The 14,800-nt window shown below is 41.2% G+C and overlaps 1 protein-coding gene across 1 annotated transcript; it reads left to right on the top strand.

Annotated features, from left to right (window-relative positions):
- Positions 1-5,577: 5,577 nt before the first annotated feature.
- Positions 5,578-13,894, top strand: LOC136576433 (anterior gradient protein 1-like). Its single transcript, XM_066575710.1, has 8 exons — positions 5,578-5,734; positions 8,837-9,004; positions 9,237-9,300; positions 10,187-10,239; positions 10,971-11,047; positions 11,960-12,023; positions 12,163-12,246; positions 13,140-13,894. The coding sequence occupies exons 2-8, from the start codon at positions 8,842-8,844 to the stop codon at positions 13,187-13,189; spliced, it is 555 nt and encodes a 184-aa protein (XP_066431807.1). The 5' UTR covers positions 5,578-5,734; positions 8,837-8,841; the 3' UTR covers positions 13,190-13,894.
- Positions 13,895-14,800: the final 906 nt, after the last annotated feature.

The following is a 14,800-nucleotide window of genomic DNA, read 5'->3' as shown; positions in this document are numbered from 1 at the left end:
GTGTTACTCAACAAGTTGGACTAGATATCTTAAGTTTGTTCTTAAATAGCTTATGGTACCACTTCCTTTTTCCAAATGGTAATTTGTATTTGGTTAAACCAACTGAAATCAATCCCATGTGTTTTGCTATTTCTGTATCGTCCCATAACTTTCAAGGCCGACATTTACTAATATAAATTCACCAAGATGTTCCCTTTTATAATAATTCTATTGGAGATTATTTGTAGTTGGTTGGTGACTTTTTCTGACATCTCATGCATGAAGGTGTAGAATTATCCTTTTTATGGTGCTTTATGTGCCAAAGCCTAAATATTTCTACAGCTGATATCCTTGACTTTATTGAAATAGTTGCTGTCACTAAATCATCACACAGTATGAACCACCCAAGAGGCTCTGGTCTCATGATGCAGCATTTTTTTTTTCATTGAAGTCAAGTACCAATAATAGAGACATAAAAACTTCAAATCTCTATGCCTTTGTATGACATGTGAACAGCTACATTGAGAAAACACGCAAAGCTACAGCAAGACCCCAAGCAACTCTTTAGGTGCTCTATTTTGATTCCGCACAGCATGAAGCCAAAATGTGGGCAGTTTGCGGACATGTGCATCCCAGACCTAAAGTTATGTTTTAGTAGGTAGGAGCACCAAAATTAATAGCTGCTCAGGGTTAAAAACACTAACTATAAACCCGATTAGTGGTGAAATCAGAGGGAATAAATGTCGATTAAGCTAACATTAATCTGACAACTATCTCTTGTGTATGGCTACAGGGGGCCACTGGTACAAAGATGATCAGCTACCACATGAGGAAGAAACTGTAATCTTTTAAACTCATTCCTGATTCACAGTAAATTCATTACTAGCGAAAACCCATTATTTTACCAACTTTTGAGGAATTGTTTCTTTTAGATTAGTATTGTAAATCCGACCAATTAATATAGTTTAAAAGAGGCTTAAAAAAAACCCTTCCCTAGCCCAATGGAAGGAAAAAGCTGACTTAATATGTAACCTGGAAGAACTGTCGAGCTGGTCTAAGCATACTCATGACAGCTTTGTACAGATCTGGAACCCCTGGCGAAAATTGAGACAAAGTCCTTAGTAACAGAAAAATTCTATGGTGAAAAGTGTTTCACGTGTTAGATGTCTGGTGTGAAGCTCACCCTGGGGGTCTGGGATTGTCTCTCCTGCAGTGGTTTGTAAATTGCGACCTCGGAGGTTGACGTGGACCCTGTCTCCGACGGTGTCGCCCATGATGACCTGGTTGATGGTGAGAACGGCATTGCTAGTTGTTGGTTCTATGACTTTTTGCCCTATTCCTCTCCCCTCACTCCCCACCCCTCTCTTCTCCCTAATTTCTTTCTCCTTACAGCCTCTTCTCCGACCAACAGAAGGCCTGAAGTCTGGTAGATATCCTATACTGTGACAGGCCTCAGTTGAAATACTGTTCCTATTCTTTGACGGAGAATGTAGTTTGTTATTTTCTTTCATGATATCTTGTATAGAAAATACCAATAAAAATGGATTTAATAAAAAAGTCTAAAAAGATTGATATTCATAAGTTTTAAATTCTAAAAAGTGAGTCTGTCAGCTGGAACATGCCATCCAAACTACAGAGCAAGAAAAGCTGAGCAGATTGGGATGGGCGGTCCAATGGGTAGCCCTATCAGTGTTTGACAACTACCCCTGTATGTACAGTCATACACAGAGATCTATCAATCACCGATAAGACCGCCCATTGGACTGTTCAGCTCAGAATGTGTAGAGGTTTAAATGAATAAAATACAAGTTATACTGAATCTTTCCCCAAAAAACTTATCAACTACATATATCTGCTCAGCTCCTACTGCTCTACAACATGAAGCCTGCAGTTCGGACAGCATGTTCAAGCTGACAGATTCCCTTTAAGGGCCTTTTACACAGGCAGATGATCGGGAACAAACCTTCTGAAGGTGTTGGTGATCACCAGACATGAGCAAACGCGTCTCCCACGTAGTAGCGGAAATCAATCTGTTAGTGGCAGCACATCCCACTCTGTAAACTGCAATGTGCTGCCTACAACAATGAAACTACGTGCACGAACCTTCGAACAAACAACCGAACACCAACCTTCAGTACAGCGGATTGCTCCATGTAAATGAAGCAGAAAGAACGCCAACTGACTTGCTAAAGCTTTGAACGGCCAGTGTGAAAGCACTTTTAGTAAGCAGACATTCAGAAACTTCATACCATTTTTGCACAATTCCAACTCTCACAACCTTTCTAGTAATCTACTGATTAGGACTCTCCCATTTTGAGAACTGCTTTTATCAGCGAACTTTATCTGCATCCTGGTCCCTGAGCCTGAAATGATTGTATTTTTCAGCGCGGTCAAAAAGAGACGTGTGCTCTGATACAACACCTGTACTTAAGGAAAATGTGGCTAGGAGTAGCATAAAATGATACACTGTTAGAGATGAGCGAGCATACTCGCTAAAGCAAACTACTCGAGCGAGTAGTGCCTTATGCGAGTACCTGCCTGCTCGTCTCTGAAGATTCGAGTGCCGGCGGGGGAGAGCGGGGAGAAATGGGGGGGAGAGATCTCTCTCTCACTCTCTTCCCCCCCGCTCCCTCCCACCTGCTCACTCCTGCAACTCACCGCTATCCTCTGCCGACACCCTAATCTTTAGAGACGAGCGGGCAGGTAATCGCATAAGGCACTACTCGCTCGAGTAGTTTGCCTTAGCGAGTATGCTTGCTCATCTCTATACACTATACATTAAGTGAATACGAACAGGGAGCCAATAGACATTATATAGAACCAGGCTTATAGTTGTTTCCATATAAGTTTTACTGCATTAATTATATTCACCAGCACGCTAAAAGTATGTTCAGCTTATCATAATCATAAAGATATCCCGGAGTTACTCTCGTTGCATTTTTTTCTTAAGGCCCATTTAGACACAACGATTATCGCTCAAAATTCACTCAAAAGCCGTCTTTTGAGCGATAATCGTTGTGTGTAACTGCACTGACATCGTGCAGTTTTCGTTAAGCCATCGCTCAACGATGAGCCTTATCAGGAATTCACAGTGGGATACAGCTGATACTATTGTTTCAACTGTATCCCGCTGCCTGAACACAGGCTGGGTATGAAGAATAGAGCGGTCCAGCTGCGTTCTTCATATTCTGCTCAGAGCACTCGGCTATATAACACTCTGAGCAGAGAACAGCTGGATGCAGAAGACAAGCAGCCCCGCTTGTCTTCTGCATCCCCCGCTCAGAGCGCAAGGTGATCGCTCAACGTTTGAGCGATCATCTTGCCCTGTAAATGGACACAACAATTATCGCTCAAAAGTCATCTTTTGAGCGATAATTGTTGGGTCTAAATGGGCCTTTACTGGCAGCTGTAGACATAAAAAGTGAGGAAGCTAATGAATTAAAAAGATGTATTACAGGAAAACTCATTTAGGCTGTATTTACAAGGTTGATATTCACGCACCAGTTCACTCTGACTGCGATATGACAGAACCCGCACTTTATTTCGAATTACTTCTACGGCCGCTATCATTCGGCAAGGGGAGGGGTAAGACCTTAGCAGCACTCTCTCCACGGGCCCACAGAATTCCGGGCTGCAACGTATATATGCCGCAGCCAGGCCATAGGTGAGAAAACGGGACATTTAGCTGCGACTTGGTCGCAGATTTCTACCGTTCATGTGATTTTTGGCTGCGATTCAGACGGCTAAAAATCGCAGCGCCCATGTGTAAAAGCCCTAAAAGTGCTGCTCAGGGGGATGCAGAAACAAAAAATGGATGAATAAGGCATATTTTTGGTTACTAACTGTGCAAATTGTTTCAAAATGGTGGTTAACAGCATTTTGGAACTTTTATATGAACTTAATTTATGGGATAATTCCTTTTAAGCGTATAAATAATTACTGAACTGTAAAGTAACACATCATAACTTTATGTTCTGCAGCTTCATTCCGATGAATAAGGCCAGCACAATATCGGTGGTCAGAAGCGCTGCTTACAGGCAAGCAGCGACGCTTCAATCTCAGGAATGGTGGTAATCCTAGTGATTGGATCCTAGTAATTGATCAGAATTTGATGGCATATTCCTGTGATATGCCCTCACTTTATAAGATGACAATACACCTTTCATGATCTGTAGATGGAAACATTTGTAACATTGTTTCACTTTACCATGAATTGAAATAAATTATATTTTGAAAACAATACCAATAAGAGGACATAGATTGCCTGGCACTGAATACTAAACAGTAGATGTAATTCAATAGTTGCTGCTTTAAAGAGGTTTTAATGGACAAAAATATCGCTGACCTATTCTATTCTCAGGATAGGTCATCAAGAAGTGACTGGTAGGGGAACCCTCACTTATCACGTATCTAAAGTGGCAACGGCCTCAGGTGAGTGCCGTGGCCACTCCACTGCATACCAGGCACAGTACCACGCATTTCATAGCATCTGTGCCGGGCATAGCTGCTTAAACCATTCACTTCAATGCAACTGAGCTGCTCTTAGGCCATATGACCAATGAATATGTTGTCACAGGGCTGAGAAGTGGCCATAATATGTTCACCCAATCAGCTGATTGGCAGGTGTCCCCGAGCAGCGGATCCCCACCAATCTAGTATTGCTGGCCTATCCTGATGATAGGTCATTAATAACTTAAGGCCCATTTAGACGGGACGAGTGTCAGGCAAATGATGGCCGACACTCGTCCCCACACATACGAGCTCTTGTGCTGCTGCATGGGAGCTATTATCGCTGGCTCACAGCGGGGCGGCTGTAGGAGATTTTTCTCTTCTCACTTCCCTGCCCCTCTCCATTGACATAACATACTGGCCATTCAGTACTGAACAGCTGCTGTTTACACTGAACAATCTGCTCATCGTCCATTGTTTATGCAGCATACACAATGGATGATGAGCTGAACGATGACCGTTCAGTGTAAATGGCAGCCGCTCAGTATTGAACAGCCGCTATGTTATGTCAATGGAGAGGGGCGGGGGAGCGCGAGGAGAGAAATCTCCAGCCGCCCCGCTGTGAGCCAGCGACACTAGCTCCTGTGTAGCAGCACAAGAGCTAGTATGTGCGGGGACGAGCGTTGGGCATCTTTTTCCCAACACTCGTCCCGTCTAAATGGGCATTTAGTCCTAGAAATCTCCTTTCTCCTTCTTTACCAGTCCGTCATTCAGTAAGTTTTTGTTTATTGTACTTTTTTATTGTTTCATGTTACATACTTAAACCCTTTTTCCTATGTATAGCACCTTGGAATTAATGGTGCTTTAAAATAAATAGTAGAAATAAATTGAATGATGTGAAAATGTAGTTCTTCATAAGTGAACCTTGCATGTAAAAATGGAGGATAAGTGTATGTAATATCATGATACCATATCTGCTTGGATCTTATTAGTCTCACAACCTCTGTATCCATCAGCCAATAAGTGTAGGACACATCCAGGACAGAGAGCCAGGCCGGGTGTGTCCCCTGCATATCTGAACTATAGCAAACAATAGCAACCCAAAGAAAGGGAAAGGTGTGATGGGGGCTGTTCTTTACTTGAGCTGATTTCTGGGTTGAGTCAGTCTACTCTAAGAATCAGGACATCCTGGTTCTAAAGCTGACGTTGATTTCTGGCAGCCCGGTATAAATAGGTCCTCATCTTCTAGCTACAGCCACTGATCATCCAGGTGCTTTTCTGCGACTGACAAGGTACAGAACCACAGGTGAGTGACTGCAAGAAGCATGTACAAGTAACCTACTACACAGTTGTCTTCTGTTCTGCACTTTTTGTCACATTCCCTATTATCTGATGTGTATATTCATATATTGGTGCCAATATGATAATATCTGCAGGGCAGAAAGTAGTCAAGGAACATTTACTATCAATTGGCTACATTAATTTAACAGGCTGTAAAAAATTGTTATTTACATAGTGACTAGGTCCACTTGAATGATGTGGTTCACCCTCCAGAATTCATATAAGAATTGGCTTTTATGTTGAAATCTACAGTATATAGTTGCTGTTTTGTTTGCTATATTATTAACATTTCTTTACTAAAGTTAGAATATATTCACATCTGAGTCTGAGCTTGTTGCATACTCTGTTATATTTGACATAAAAATAGAATTGCATCAAAGGATGGACCCCGCTGTTAGTCAATGAGGTCTGTCAGGTGCTGGTATTATCTGTTGTGTGACGGATACAGTTAAACGTCATGGTTTCCTTTATAAATGGAGACTACCCTGCTAATATGAAGAAAGCCTTAATCATACTGAGAAAAAGTGATACACCTGTACTAAAATACAAGCAACATCTCTCACATAACTGCTTTTTGACATCAAGCTCTGAAAAAGTAACATTTAAAGGGAACCTGTCATAATGCTTCAACCCCATAAACTACATGATGGGGCTCAAAGATGAGGGAACGGGGAGCAGTGTTTGATACTCACCAGTCCCCCAATGCAATGCTGTGTCCCTCCGTGAAGTTGTCGCACCCACACAGCATAATTCTTTTCAGCTGGCTCTGTGCACACACTCTCCCATTCATCTAATCTTTTATAGCTGGTTGAAAACAGTCACACTGTGTGTGGCAGGAAACTGCAAGGATACACAGCACTGGAATGGGGGACCCGGTGACTAACACAGCTCCCAGGCCCCCCATTCTCTCACATTGTTTATGGGGCTCATGTGTGATAACAGGTTCCCTTCCCAAGACCTATAAACGTATTCCCTATCCACAAGATAGTGGCTAATTGTCTAATCAGTAAGGGGTTGGATGAGTGATGCACGAGCATATCTGCGGCCGCTCAATTCATCTCTATGGGACTGCCAAAGAGAAGCTGAGTATAGCACCTGGCTATCTCCAGCAATCGCATAGAGATGGATTCAGTGGCTTTGCACAGGTTCGGCCACTGCTCCATTCATATGCGGTGGGACACAGGACCCTCATTCTTGTGATCAGTAGGGATAAGCTTCAAGGGGTTATCCAGGATACACTGGGATCAGAGCAGAAGCACTGCTCCGACCCGTGTGTAGTGGCCAGCACTTGTAATTGTAAGCGCAGCTCTCATCTATTTAATTGAGGGCTCTTACTCACTGGTGATAGGTTTTCTAGTGATGCAAGAGTGAATGAAACGCATGATTATTAAACCAATGATTTTCAATGGTGTCATTCTCATTTGCGATGTTTTCACTCAAGCCTTGCTGTGATGCAAAAAAGCTGCGATATTGCTCATTGTTTTCAATGAGGCTGGAGCCCCATTGAAATCAGTGTGAGAAGATCATGCAATAGCCTTGGAATCCCCCATAGTGAGGAGAGAAAGGGAGGCGTGACTACAGGGGATCTCTCACATATTTCTCCATATTTAGCGAGCTAGGGAGCGTGGCAAAATGGCTTTCCCAGGGTTTTCCTGAGAGCGGGGGCTAGAGGGATTCTCATAGTGATTCTTCTCAAGTAAAAAGAGGGGTGGGGCTAGTGGGCAGATCCACTAGCCCCACCCCTCTCTTGGCCAGAGATTGAATCACTATGAGAATCCCTCTAGCCCCGCCCCATGCACCTCACTCTTGGGGAAACCCTTGAAAGCCCTTTAGCCACGCCCCCTATCTCTCCAAATATGGGGAGATATGCAAGAGATCCCCTGTAGCTCCGCCCCCTCTCTTTCCTCACTATGGGGGATTCCAAGGCTGTCGTGCGATCTTCTCCCATTGATTTCAATGGGGCCCTGGCTCCAGTGAAAACAATGGGCAGTATCACAGTCTTGAGTGAACACGTCGCAAATGAGAATGAAACCATTGAAAATCATTGGTTTCATAACCATGTGTTTTCACTCACTTTTGCATCGCTGGGGTTTCAGGGGTTGGAGCAGTGCTTCCATTTCAACTCTAGTGCATCCCGTCAGACGCTTCCTGGATAACCCCCTCAAGTCTTGGCACAACCAAATGTATAGTGTCAGCCATGTTTGTATTGAAATATGAATTTTCTAGGGTCAAATATGGTATATTGTAGAGATCTGAGCTGTAGCTAGACTTTCCGTCACCCTACGCAAAGGTCATTCACCCCATGGAGTATCAACATTTTTGGCAGCACAACCCCCATTACACAGGAGAATATGCTGCTGATAACTATGATTTATTAGTGGCACTTAAAACATGTGATCACCCAAAGAAAGATCATTTGCTGATTCGCTGGCTGATCTGTGGTACATTCTGATGAATCAATTATCATGCAATTAACTGTTCATCCCCAACAATCGACCCTTAAGATGAGCTCATATCTAAATTTCTTTAAGCATACACTCACATGCTATTATGAATTATGAGTCTTTTTAAATGGAAGCCACACATACATATTATGAATAAATCTAGATGCCCTCTTAGGGTAGTTTTACATCTGCATTGGAACCTCCAGGCGGCGGTTCTGCCGTCAATCCGGCTCAAAATACCCGAAGAAAAAGTGTTGCATGCTGAGCAGAAACCGAATGGACCCCATTATAGTCAGTGAGGTCCGTCCGGCGCTGTTCAGCTCCATCCTCAGACTGAGCCATTCGGCCACTGGGATTCCCCTTTCCTGCTCCCCAAACAGAGCAAGAACCCGGAACCCCCGACGCAAGTGTGAAACCACCCTTACTTATACTGACAGACAATCAGGAACAAGGAAATGCAAGTATAATAGAAAAATGCTATGACATATTTGCTTTACTATTTTTTATATTACTGCACATTGTTTGCACATCTGTTCATGTCACAAACTGCTATTTGTTCAGTAATGATATGAGCCTTAATTACGGTTTTGTGTAGTGAATAATAAATATACTTTCTCTTGCAGACATCATGCAGTCCAACCTGTTTGTGTGTTGCCTCCTTCTCCTCTGCGCAGCCCTAGGAGAAGCAGCTACAAGGAAGCCAAAGAAACAGCCAACACCTGATGCCAGCAGCAAAGCTGATCCTGAACCTACGGAGGCCTCAGCCACCCAAGCTAAAACACTTTCAAGAGGTAGTGTGTTGCTGAGGTGCAGGTTATGAACAGCGATTGTCCATCACCTTTGTGTAGTATAGAACTAGAATGCATCATTTCACTATAAAATGTTATACAAAGGTGATAGAAAGACAATGCAGACTTCTAAATACTGGTTTATATAAATGTCAAAAAATGAGAACAATACAATTCATTTTAAATCCCATTGTCTAGTATACAGTAGAGGACAAATTGTGTCTCTTCTTTGCAGGCTGGGGAGACAGCATTCAGTGGGCTCAGACCTATGAAGAAGCTTTGGCCAAGGCTAGGGACTTGTAAGTATATACCTTATTTGATGAAAAAGAATAAGATGCAAAAGCAGACGATTTTCCATAGAGGTTTAGACTAAGTTCATAGAGTCACTTTAAATCTTACCGCTATACTTGCAATAGCATATTAGATATAGGCAATAGAGAAAGTTACCCGTTTCTAGTCCACTAAGTGGTGCACATTATAAATTCACATTGCATTTAATTGCCAACCTTTCACCCATATACTTTATATAATGATTTTATCACAAGCCAGTGATTTATCATATTAGAACGTCTTGAATTATGAATAACATGTTAATGACACTTTTATTTTAGTGTTGTAATCAGTCCATCCTATACCGCATATTTTCCCTTAAAGGGAATGTGTCATCAGAAAATTACATTTTTGTGTTAAACATTTTTTTAAGAATTGCTGCTAATTTTTTTAAATTAACATACAAAAAATGCTTGAGTCTCCCATTGTAGTCAATGGGGTTCGTTACTCAAGTAGAGCTCTCGAATTTTACAAAAAGCTCGATTCGAATAACGCAGACTCAAGCATTTGGGTGCTCACTCATCTCTAGCTGTGACTATCTACTCCTACTCCTTGCAAAATGACATTTGCACAGGTCACAGGACAGTCTCCCATACAAGTCAATGGGTTTCCTCTTATCCATTGCGTTAATGGCCCAGGAAGCTGCTCTAAAGCATATCTTCTAAATGCTGTAAAACGTAGCTCAGGAAACATGGCCGCCCACATAGTCATGTACAGTCAACAGAATGAAAAATTCTACAATCGTAAAATTAAAACCGATTAGAAAAACGTAATATATGTTTCTCCGTCTAGTTTTCATTAAAAAAAATGGTGATAATAGTCCCTTTAAATTTACTTGTCAAATTCCCTTTGCAGAAGGAAACCACTTATGGTGATTCATCATTTGGAGGACTGTCCCTTTAGCCAAGGTAATCCAGATTAAGCATTGTCAAAATAATTAATATAGATAAAAGTTCAGTAATATTTTGGAACTTACTTTATGTTTCCAGGGAAAACTTCCCTTCCAGTTTAAGGATGAAGCTCAGCAATTCATTTACATGGTCTATAAACTGTACATTCTTTATAAAGTCCTTTTCCTTTCACTCATTTGTTTTTGCTTGGTTTAATCTTGTGCGGTATAGCAAAAATATATATATATATGTTGCTGTCTGCAAACCATAAAATAAGCTGCTGTGGACAGATCTTGGCAGATTATCATCAGAAGATCTAATATTTGCTGTTAAGATTATGCCTTAAAGGGGTAGTCCAGGCTTCTAGATGAGATACTCTGGATAGCTCATCAGTAGTTGACGGCTAGAGGTCCAATGCTCAGGACCCCATCCATCAGCTGATCATCTGGCCTGTCAGTGCAGCGGGACGGATGTCGTCATCAGGAAGTCACATCCTGTCCTGACCATGAGAAGCAGGAAGAGTAAGAGAAGCACAGCACTCCCTGCACGGACAACAAGGTGGATGATCAGCTGCTGGATGGGGGTTCCCGAGCGGTGGATCCCCATCCATCAACTACGGATAACCCATCCAGAGTAGCTCATCTAATGTGTACATATGTAAACGTTAGATGCCCAGTTTTTTTCCCTTATAATGCTACTATGTATTATATTTTAGCAAGACACTTACACATTCTGTCTCCCACATACAGCACTGAAGAAAGCTTTTGCTACTGATGATCTGGCACAGAAATTGGCTCGGGAAGATTTTGTCATGTTGAATGTTGTGGTGAGTTCATGGTTATTCCTCTACAATATATAATTGCACTTGATGAAGAGCCTCCTGTAGTGTACAAGAAAGATGCAAATGTGTATCGGAGCTCCGCCTGTAGTAAACTTTTTGAGAACTGTGAGTTTTATAAGTTATCATTTAGACATTTATATTCACATACTACTGGTACACCATATACATTTTAATTGTGCTGCATACAGACAGTCACAATTACAGTTGCAAGACGCAGAGCCCCAATGGTTCTGGTGAACTGAACCTAGATAACCATGGAACCCTACGGGGATCTATGTTCAGTACTCAAACCACAGGGAGCCCAGGTCTTGAAGCCGTAATACAATAATCCTAAAATTTGGCTACATTATGCAGTCATTCAGGAGCTGTTGCTAGCTGAAGGCCTAAAATAAGTCATATTGACCACCACAAAACAGTATTTAATCCTTTCACTGCCAGGACGATTTTCTCATTTTTGACAAAACTTGAACCATAATATAAAATAAATGTTATTATTATAACCCATGCGTTTATATTTTCAGAAAGTAGACACCAAGCACTTTTTGAAAATGCCACCCAATACTTTACAATCATGGGTGCCTTCATGCAATTCTGTATTAAAGGATAACATTTTGTGAAAAACGAACAAATCTATAATCCTGTGTATGGCTAAAAGTATAACCAATTTAAACTAAATTAGTCCAAAATCTGACAATCTTAGTGCGACAAACTTTGGAGTTACAGAGTGGACAAGTATTTTCTCAACCCTTTAGTAGAAAGAGAGCCGTCCTTTCCAAAATGTGACAATCAGAAACCGCATCTCCCCTTCCGATAGTGATGTGTACTGTAATTTATAAATTTACACAATGAAGATCTTATATGTTCACCCTACACGGCTTATATACTCTGTCTTTACAGCACCCCGTGCCTGATGAGAACCAGTCTCCAGATGGACACTATGTACCCAGAGTCATGTTTGTGGGTGAGTTCTATTATGCAATGAATAATTTGGGGGTATCGCTATTAGGTGGTCTTTAGTTTCTTTCTTTTTCATATGATAGAGGTATACTAATTGACCTTAAAAGATCATGAGAATGCAATGCATACTTTCTATACTACAGATCCATCAATGACCGTCAGGACAGATCTTGCAGGGAGATACTCAAATAGACTGTATGCCTATGAAGCTGGTGATATTCCAGAGTGTGAGTATTATAATATTACATATATAATCTTTATTGAAATATGGAAATCCTTATTTGAAACACAATACTATTAAAGTAATTAGCTTTCGCAATCTATCAGACAAACCCCTTTAACCCTTTCCAATCCATTGTCGGGCCTCTAAAGACATTCTGATTGAAGACTGTACAGCTCCGATGTCGGAAGACATTTGGCAGGGTATTCTTACTGTATATTACTGGCCAGTCTGCTGTGGGGGGCCTCTCCAGCATGTCCCATACTGCAGTACTGCCTCTAGCCAGCAGATGGTGCTATTATATAATGGCAGAAAGAGAAAAACATCTAGGAAACCCTGAATCCAAAATTGCATTGCAAAGGGTTAACATGGGAGTATCATTAATTAGCTGAGTGTCATGGGTCTGGATTTGGAGACTAGAGCAAAGTGCTGATTTTGCTGGGGAAATGGTCAGACCTTTATATATTTCATGGTGGCAATTCATCTGTGTAATACTTCGATGACCCAAGTTTGCCAAAGCAAGACACTTCTTTTTAGGGGCTCCTCCAGTCTGACTCATAGAGGTGAGTCCTGAGCAGGAAGGAGAGTCTACTCTAACTTCTTTATGCCCTAGTAGGATATACGAACAGGGTTTTCCTATAAGGACATTTTCACTTTATATTTATTCTTCTTAATTACTATAGAATATCATCTATCAAAGCCAAAATTAGTGATGGTGTAGAGAGCTTAGCTGAACTGCCACTTCTAGCTTGTTATATTAGTCAATAATGCTGCATGGTATCAAGTGTTAATCGGACCATATCTTTGACTAGTTTCAGTTACAGGTAAAAGCTATTGAGAAACTGCTTGTATCATTACCGTATATTATCATAATTGCATGTATACTTCTCTAACTCACAGTGATCACAAACATGAAGAAAGCTAGAATTCTCCTAAAAACCGAATTGTGAGTGTCATTAAGAAGATTCTCCAGTACAGCGATGGTGACCATGAAGCACTGAACACCACTGAAAACAGGAGATTATAGTAGCCCCATAGAAAAGGTTTTCCTACCTCTTGTATAGACTAGAGGTTGTATCCGGTACTTCTTCTACGATTGCACAAACATCATCTCAACTATTATTACTGCACTTTCTAGCTATGAACTTTCACTAAAGTATGTGCTTTTACTTGGAAATGTGCTCAGCTCAAAAAAATCAATACTATTCTACTGAGTGACCCTACATTTTTACGTAGCATAATGCAAACATAAGAAACAGCTTCTGGTTGAGATTAGTGATTTTGGTACATTATGAATACATTGAATGAATTACATTAGTACAGAGTTTGTAAAAGTGTAGGCAGCAGCTGTATGAAACGTTACTGCAGTAACAATATTTTACTTTCGCACTGCGAAACACATGCTCACTGCGGTCTTTGCACTTCTCTTTTATTGCTTAATATGTTCCTCAATGTCCGTATAATCCAAAATGAATTGTTGCTCCTATTCAAAAGGTACGCAAAAACACAATATTAACTGTGGGCAACTAGTAATTCTCATTTTGTCCTCTTCACCCATATTTTATCTGGGTCAACAGGTCACCTCCGTAATATTATACATTTTATACAAAACAGTTACTATGGGTTTGTAACAAATAAACATGTTTTATCCCAAATTTTGTGGTCACTTAACTTATTTCTTGGAGGTCATTGTATCTTTGGTACATATAGGGGCAATCATGGGCAGATATACTCAAGTGGAATAAATCACATAGGCATATTCCATAGGTATATTCACACAGTAATTTCTGCAACTATCCTATTCATCTGAATGGAGCTTGCAGAAATCCATAAAATAATACGATATGGGCTATACAGATGGCAGGAGCCTGGGTACAGGAGATGCAAAATAGCAGCTGCATCTGAGCATTGCTGTTGGAGGAGCCCCAAAGGCCCTCCTACCACTTGAGAAGACATCCGTATTACACAGTACATGATAGGTGGGACCCCGTTACAGGTTTTGCATTGGGATTCAGGAGCTTTTAGTTCTTTTTTCATTTTTCCCATAAAGAACAACTGAAATACTATTGCAACTACAGTTTTACTGCAATTTACAGTTGACTTCATGTAGCCACAGTTTTATACAAATATGACTTACACAAAGCAACTCTCTGGTCCTGGACAAACAAAGATGGTCGAATTACTTCTCTGACTACCATATGTACACTGTGCATTGGTATGCATCCGTAGTCTAAATAAGGGAGATGGAATAATACCTCCACAGTGCCCTCTATTGGAAGGCAGCATTCCATCAAGCCAAAGTCAGACTCTTTATAACAAGCCTTGTAACAATGACTGGGAATTAATATTGTATTGCACCTCAATAAGTGAACCACATTGGTACTGCCACCCTGCGCTCCCCCAGGCGTTTAAAAGCCAACTAATACCTTGCATTTATTATATGTTCTTCACATGTAGTGCGGCTTTTAAACGCCAGGGGGAGCCCAGGTGGCAGTACGAATGTGGTTCACTTATTGAGGTGCAGGGCAACCCTTTGAACTATTATGGCATTATTAATAGGC

The sequence above is a fragment of the Eleutherodactylus coqui genome, chromosome 8 (genome assembly GCF_035609145.1).
Source record: "Eleutherodactylus coqui strain aEleCoq1 chromosome 8, aEleCoq1.hap1, whole genome shotgun sequence".
Classification (NCBI taxonomy): domain Eukaryota; kingdom Metazoa; phylum Chordata; class Amphibia; order Anura; family Eleutherodactylidae; genus Eleutherodactylus; species Eleutherodactylus coqui.
Note: the sequence above shows the minus strand (reverse complement) of the source record. Positions and strands in the feature narration are given on the sequence as shown.

Bases quoted from the DNA above. Each gene is read 5' to 3' on its own strand.
- LOC136576433 (XM_066575710.1), top strand. From the start codon at position 8,842: ATGCAGTCCAACCTGTTTGTGTGTTGCCTCCTTCTCCTCTGCGCAGCC. The intron at 12,024-12,162 runs GTGAGTTCTATT...TCTATACTACAG, and splicing joins ACCCAGAGTCATGTTTGTGG to ATCCATCAATGACCGTCAGG. The intron at 12,247-13,139 runs GTGAGTATTATA...TCTAACTCACAG, and splicing joins AGCTGGTGATATTCCAGAGT to TGATCACAAACATGAAGAAA.